This window comes from Apodemus sylvaticus, chromosome 1 (genome assembly GCF_947179515.1).
Source record: "Apodemus sylvaticus chromosome 1, mApoSyl1.1, whole genome shotgun sequence".
NCBI lineage: Eukaryota > Metazoa > Chordata > Mammalia > Rodentia > Muridae > Apodemus > Apodemus sylvaticus.
The window spans coordinates 190,731,772-190,739,347 of record NC_067472.1 but is presented as its reverse complement, the minus strand read 5'-3'; the positions used below and the strand labels follow the sequence as shown (position 1 = coordinate 190,739,347).

At 39.6% G+C, this 7,576-nt stretch overlaps 1 protein-coding gene across 1 annotated transcript; it reads left to right on the top strand.

Moving 5' to 3' along the window:
• The first annotated feature begins 6,396 nt into the window (after positions 1–6,396).
• Positions 6,397–7,352, top strand: LOC127683224 (vomeronasal type-1 receptor 1-like). Its single transcript, XM_052180298.1, has one exon. The coding sequence runs from the start codon at positions 6,435–6,437 to the stop codon at positions 7,350–7,352; it is 918 nt and encodes a 305-aa protein (XP_052036258.1). The 5' UTR covers positions 6,397–6,434.
• Positions 7,353–7,576: the final 224 nt, after the last annotated feature.

The window sequence follows — 7,576 nt, the reverse complement described above, 5'->3', positions numbered from 1 at the left end:
AAACATACTGTAGAGAGCCGGAATAGCAGCAGGGCAGACAAATGGTTTTGATCTTTCCTGTCTTTCTTTTTCTGTCCTAGAACATCCTCAAACATAATGATGTCACTCTTCTTCCCTAAGAAAGATTCCAAATCTTAAGTGCTCTAGAGCAGAAAATTGGAATCATCAACAATTATTTGTTGGCTTCTTACAGGAGTCTGAGGAAAACTTCTTCAAAATGGCAGTCAAATTGGATAAATGTGGACAAAAAGAATCAGCCTTTGTGCTCAATCACGTATTTCTCATGTGAGAACCTACAGTTTCTTCTCCTTTCCAGGAACTCTTTCTCAACCTGCTGTTCTATTCAGGGTTCTCTCCTTTGCTGAGAGCTATGGAACTTGAGGCTTTCATCTTTTCATCAGATTTCTGGCATCTCTCACACAGGCTTTTTCTTGCAATTCAAAGACATGAGGACCAAAGGTGCTGGTATCATGAATAAGGAATTTTATTGGTAGTAGACTTAGTTATTGAACCTGTGCACACATGGTCCAGCTCATGGTGGAAGAAAAGGGGGCCGGAAAGCAGGGTGTATCTGACCTGGTAGGTATTTTGATTTCCAAATCTCCTCTCAAGCAGTCACTGGCTTATCTCTGATGGGTGAACAAGCTTAGTGAATTCCATGGGAGAGATGTAGGGCTTCCTGTATCTGCACAGTCACCCGAAGATTGTGAACTACTTGGTGTCAGTGTGGTTAAGCACAGTTAGGCTTTTGTCAAACTGTTCGTTATATTGGGTAGGCTCAATAAAAAGTAGACTGTAGAGCTGTTCCAAGGAAATAACACCTACAACCTCAGTGAAAAGTATGCTTTACCTTTAGTAAGGGGATGATAGAATAGTCTCACCAAACATGACTGGCCCTGAGTTTGGTGAAACAGAATATAAGGTGATACACATGACTCTGTGCAGGCACTGGGGAGAGGTTTTATGGACAGGATTTCATTGACCTTCAGAAGACTGTGTGATGAGTAGATACATTACTTCCTATTTTACAAAGGACAAAGCTTAGGCTTACAGATGAGCTCAGGTACCACTGTTTGCATTATTTTTGTTTTGTAACTCCTAGAATAAGGGTTCTCTTGGTTTTCCACTGGTGGTTTCCAGTAAAATAAAGGCATTCTCTTGAGATCATTGTAAATCTCCCCTCATTTCTTCCCTTTTCCAAAAATAAATCTCTCTTACTAAGAAGTCATATAGTCTCACAGACATCAACTTCTGACAGGGCTGTGAATAGACAGACCTGAGGGTTGAAGCAGGTTACCAGCATTTCTTAGTGCAGCATCTGACTAGCTGCCTACAACGCAGCACCTCCAGGAACTAAGCATACTTGGTGTATCTTGTCATTATCTAATGACATCTGAGGTGAGGTTGTGCACTCCTGATAAGCAATATACAAAACTGCTATGTGAGCAAATATTCATATTGTAATTGGGAATGCAAGACTGTGATCACTGTATTCATTTTCTAGTTTTGAATTCATGAGTACAACCAGATCCCTCAACTTTCTGTGAGTCCATCTGGTTCCTCCTGAGTGATGAGGTCAGAGTGGCACTATGTCACTTTACCAATGCTCATTGACAGCTAAATGTTTGCAGAATGTACCAGTTCAATGGAAGACTATGGATATTCTCTCTCCAGGCAAAAGGATGGAAATGGAAGTGGGATGTCAGCGTGTGCCTTTTTAAATACCAGAAATATGTAAAACCATGCATACAGAGGCCAATTTTCCTCAGCTCCTCATTTAGACATTTAAATTTCTCTGCACAGCTTAGTCACTCTTCTTTATTCTTTAGACTCTATGTGGAAAAAAATCCCTAAGGAAAAAAATTACCAAAATCATGCTGAGATTTTTAGAAGATCAAATATTCTCAAGATAGGTTTTCATTCTCAATGTGGCTGACCAAAAATCTCCAGAGCAGTACATGGCTGCTCACAGAAAACCATATATGATGACATGAGATTGAAGCAGGGGAAATGCTGCTTCAGGAATTCAGTACAGAGGACGGGGTGGCAGGGAATGGGGTTCAAGTCATGCATGAGATACTGCTGCCCCTGCCAACTTATTTTCTTTGTCTCTTTTCTGACATTAGAACTGTTCTTATTATCCATTTTGGTTTGGTACTGCAGATGACAAAACAAGTTTTTAGGAGGGCTGAGGAGCTGAAAAGGGAATTGCTAAAGGAATACTTGGAAGAATACCTAAGTTACTTGTCAGAGAAAATCAGTGTGAGGAGAAGCATGAAGACAAGAGGACTGTGTGTCACCTACTCGGTCTGTTCCCAGGACTGTCTTGTGCTGTCTCATTGGAGTGTGTTAATCAATAAAAGGGCTCCACATGCAATGTGCACATGAAATGAACACACACACACAATGCAGTGGCATACTAAGAAGTCTCAGACCTAGCTTTACTGAAAACAGGAAATGAGTAAGGTAGTAGAATGTATTTTCCAACATACCGGGGATACAGGCCCTAGACTGAGATGTGAGACTAAAGATGTAACAGAACTCCGTTTTGTTAATATCTGGGCTGACAAGAATTTGCTTCCAAGATCTGAAGTATAATTTTCCTCACACAATAATTTTCCTACCCATTTGGAAAAATGTACAGTTCTGAAGGAAACAACTTTGGGGTGGGGGCCCTGGAGCACCATTAGCATCAAAGGAAGCTCAGACTTCTTCAGTAACAACAAGAACCTTCAGCACACTAGTGGTGTCTTCAGGAAGCCTGTGGTGAAGCAACCACAACCATATCAGCGGGTGCCAAGTAGGCTGAAGAAACTGGCATCATGGAAAGGCCGGGTGAGTCAGCATAGGTTTCTGACTTAGACAAGCCTTGTGTAGAAGTAGTTCCAATTTCTTCTGGGTCAGCCACACAGGAGTGGAACTGAAGATCACAAGTAAGGAACAGCAGAGGTGCTGGACAGGTGTCCCAATTCTGGAGCACTGGGCCCCACAGAGAATACGGAATCTCCTGCCATGTGCTCGGTGTTTTGCTACCAAGGATCAACTTACTATGCTGGGGTAACAGAACCTCCTGTAATGAGTGATGTCTTTTTCAGTCTTGACAAACTTACTGTCTTATCTGCTTGTGTAGAAAGAGCAGTATTTCTGGATATGTCTGTGAGTTGATGGTAAAAAAAAATTATGAGCTTGCCTTGCAGTTCTGAGGCCACAATGGTCTCTCTTTTCCCTATAAAACTACACTATTGTGGAATACCCTGATGGTCTTGTCTTGAGAATAGACTGTCTTTCTACTGTTTGCAACCTCTTAATACCTGATGGACTTTCTTTCAGCCTCAGAGCTTTAGTGTAAATGCTCCATGTGATTGAACATTACCACAGTTGACTTCTTCAAGGTGGATTCTATGACATACTTCTAGTTATAGGTTTCTACCCGTTTCTTGCACATAAAACAATTAAGCTAAGGCAAGTTTTTCATTTTTAGAAAAATATCACATTGATATTTCATGACATTAATCAGAAAAGCCTTAGCTAGTGAGGCTGTCTCCAGTAAGTGGTGAACAATAAGTTAGACAGTCATGATGGCAGAGGTTATGTGCCCTAGCAGGCAATTACCTGCATGGTCTGAGCAACAGACACCACTAGAAGTCTAATGGAAAAGTCTCTATGAAGCCTGGTATTTATTTGGCTGTGTTGTTCTGTTTTATGAGAACATAGTCAATCTGCTGACCTTCTCAGTACTTCTAGTTTGGGGACATATCCATCTATGTAAATAGTAAGACAGCTTTATAAACAATAGTAGAATGGGCACTTCTCAGAATATTTTATGAAATAAGAATTATCAAATTAAATTTTCTCCTTACCAAAGGACACCATCAAGAGGACAAATTGGCAACCAACAAATTGGGAAAAGATCTTCACCAACCCTACATCAGATAGAGGGCTAATATCCAATATATATAAAGAACTCAAGAAGTTAGACTCCAGAAAACCAAACAACCCTATTAAAAAATGGGGTACAGAGTTAAACAAAGAATTCTCACCTGAAGAACTTCGAGTGGCGGAGAAGCATCTTAAAAAATGCTCAACTTCATTAGTCATTAGGGAAATGCAAATCAAAACAACCCTGAGATTTCACCTTACACCAGTCAGAATGGCTAAGATTAAAAATTCAGGAGACAGCAGGTGTTGGAGAGGGTGTGGAGAAAGAGGAACACTCCTCCACTGCTGGTGGGGTTGCAAATTGGTACAGCCACTCTGGAAATCAGTCTGGTGGTTCCTCCGAAAACTGGGCACCTCACTTCCAGAAGATCCTGCTATACCACTCCTGGGCATATACCCAGAGGATTCCCCACCATGTAATAAGGATACATGCTCTACTATGTTCATAGCAGTCCTATTTATAATTGCCAGATGCTAGAAAGAACCCAGGTATCCCTCAACAGAAGCGTGGATGCAAAAAATGTGGTATATCTACACAATGTAGTACTATTCAGCCATTAGAAACAATGAATTCATGAAATTCTTAGGCAAATGGATGGAGCTAGAGAACATCATACTAAGTGAGGTAACCCAGACTCAAAAGGTGAATCATGGTGTGCACTCACTAATAAGTGGATATTAACCTAGAAAACTGGAATACCCAAAACATAATCCACACATCAAATGAGGTACAAGAAGAAAGGAGGAGTGGCCCCTTGTTCTGGAAAGACTCAGTGGAGCAGTATTCGGCAAAACCAGAACGGGGAAGTGGGAAGGGGTGGGTGGGAGGACAGGGGAAGAGAAAGGGGCTTATGGGACTTTCGGGGAGTGGGGGGCTAGAAAAGGGGAAATCATTTGAAATGTAAATAAAAAATTATATCAAATAAAAAAAAAGAAAAAAAAGAATGTACCTATTAAACATGCAATAAAAAAATCCATTGATTCACCCTAGAGTACATTCTTCAATTTCTAATTGCAGCAGAGTGCAGAACTACCAAAATTTCTCCCAAAGGAAACTTGGAAAACTTTTCCTAAGTTCTGCTCAGCTACTCATTAGTGACTATCCAACTGCCACATATCATCATTAACCATGAGAAGGTGAAAGTGGCAATTGCTTTGGGGATAAATGTTTATCCTTTCAACTGAGGTATCCCAAAGTCTCCATGCAGAGAGTGTCAGGGACACCACAGTTGATAAAATAATGGACTCTCTGTGGGAAGTTACATTAATCTATACTGTTGTTTTATAATGCATGGAAACCTGGGTTCACCTGCATTAACCTTCATAGCATCAAAATGAAAACAATGGACAGGTAAGCACTTCCTTCCATTATTTCATCAGATAAAGAGATACGTAGAGAGAGTATTTAATGGGATATTCACACGTATGTATGCTTCTAAATGACTGTGATCAGGAGTTAGCCAGCATACATTGGTCATTCTCATTCTTGCTGTGGCTGGGCAAGTGGAATTATTCCAAGCATAGACTTTCATTTAACATACTTTTTTCTATTCTACATTGTTCATTGTGATCTAAAATCAATATTGATCATTGTGTCTTTTGGAACTCCACAGTTTAATTAAAATAGGTCAATCCTTTGTTTTCTTCCAACATGTGTTTCATGTCTTTGTGCTCAGCTGAAAATAGCATTCAGTGTGATGGCTATGTGTGGGGTGGATTGAGGCTGATTGTGCCTATGGAAAACAAATCAAAAAGCAAGTGGTAAACAAAACACAAGCTTTCCAATCTGAGTTTCAAATTAATCTGTGTGTACATGGGTTAAACTGTGAAGGTGTTAATGTATTTCAGAGTGGTTGAGAGAAGCTGACTATGATTCAGGTATATCTCCAGCATCTGATTCCATAGAAAAAGAGTTAAGATGCATAAAATTTATAATAAATCACATCATTTAGTCCCCAGTAACTTTTCTAATATACAGACTCTATGTATATATTGAGGCTCATATACATGACAACAATATTAGTGACTATTTTGTTTTCTAAAAATCTGATATTTTGTTTTCCGGCTACCTAATTCATTTAACCAAAAATTTGGTAGCATATAAGTATTGTTTTCATACGTGATTATAGTATAAAGAAGGACTGTATTCTAATGAATATTGTACTCTTATTTTTTTTACTTTTCACAAATTCACCTTCAAAGCCTGTCTTGTATCTAAAGGTCATTATGTTGTTAACCAATAGAAAAAATAGTTACAACATCTGTATAACTTTCTTCCCAAAATAATAGGAATTCAAAGGCACAAAATTATGTTTTGAATTAATATTTATGCAGTGTTCTCAGGCAATGAATCATCTAATGGAATGCTGTAGCATCTCCCTTCTGACTAGAAGAAACCACCCCAGAACACCTGATAAGTGTGGACAATAGAACAGAGTCCTGAGGGCAGCACTGTCCTACGTGGTCATACCTCCAGTTGGCACCGAAGCCTTTCAATGTCTTCTCAGGATGAAGCCATGAAAACCACTGAAGAAATAGCTCTTCAGATCCTGTTGCTGTGTCAGGTTGGCATAGGGACTATAGCGAACATCCTTCTGTTTGTCCATAATTTCTCTCCACTTTTGGCTGGATGTCAGCTGAGACCCACACAAGTGATTTTCACTCACATGGCTGTGTCTAACACTTTAATTCTCCTCATGACTGTGTTTCCAAACAATGTGATTGCTTTTGCTCAAAGGAATCCTCTGAATGACCTCAAATGTAAACTTGAGTATTTCCTTCGCATCGTAGCAAGAAGCACAAACTTGTGCTTCACCTGTGTCCTGTGTACCTATCAATTTGTTACTCTTATTCCTGGTAATTTTGTTGAACTGATGCTCAGAGGAAGATGTCCCAAGGCCATAAATTATTCCTGTTGCAGTTGTTGGTTGTTTGGTATCTTATATAATGTCTACATTCCAATGAAAGTCAATGGTCCACAGAACACACATAATGAAACTGACATTAAAAGTAAGAGGGCCTGTTTTACCTCTGGATTCAGTGTAGGCATTGTCTTTTTACAGTTTGCCCATGATGCTATATTTATCAGTGTCACAATCTGGACCAGTGTCTCCATGGTATTTCTCCTGTACAGACACCACCAGAGACTGAAGCACTTTCTTACTTGCCATCAAGAACACAAAGGCTATGCTGAGATCAGAGCAGCCTATAGCATTTTGATGCTTGTGGTCACATTTGTAAGCTTTTATCTTCTACACAGTATTTGTTTTATCTTTCACATGTTTATTGCAGACTGCCGTCTGTGGCTGAGGCATGTAGGTGAAGTTTTAACTTCAAGCTTCCCCACTATTTCTCCCTTACTGTTGATCTTTAGGGATTCAAGTTATTCTTGTTCTCTTATCTTCAAATATTGAAAGCCAGTCACTGAAAATACCAAACACTGAAGACAGGAGAGTAACATCTTTAAAAATTAAACTCTACTCAGCAAATATGTGTTGAACAAATCTTTATGGTCCAAGTATGGTGGCTCACTGCTATAATTCCAGAACTAGGTAAGCTGAGGTAGAACAATTGCTATCTAACCAATAGTAGCTCTGAGTAAAGAGGGAGTTCAAGTCCAACCTGTGACACAGAGCAT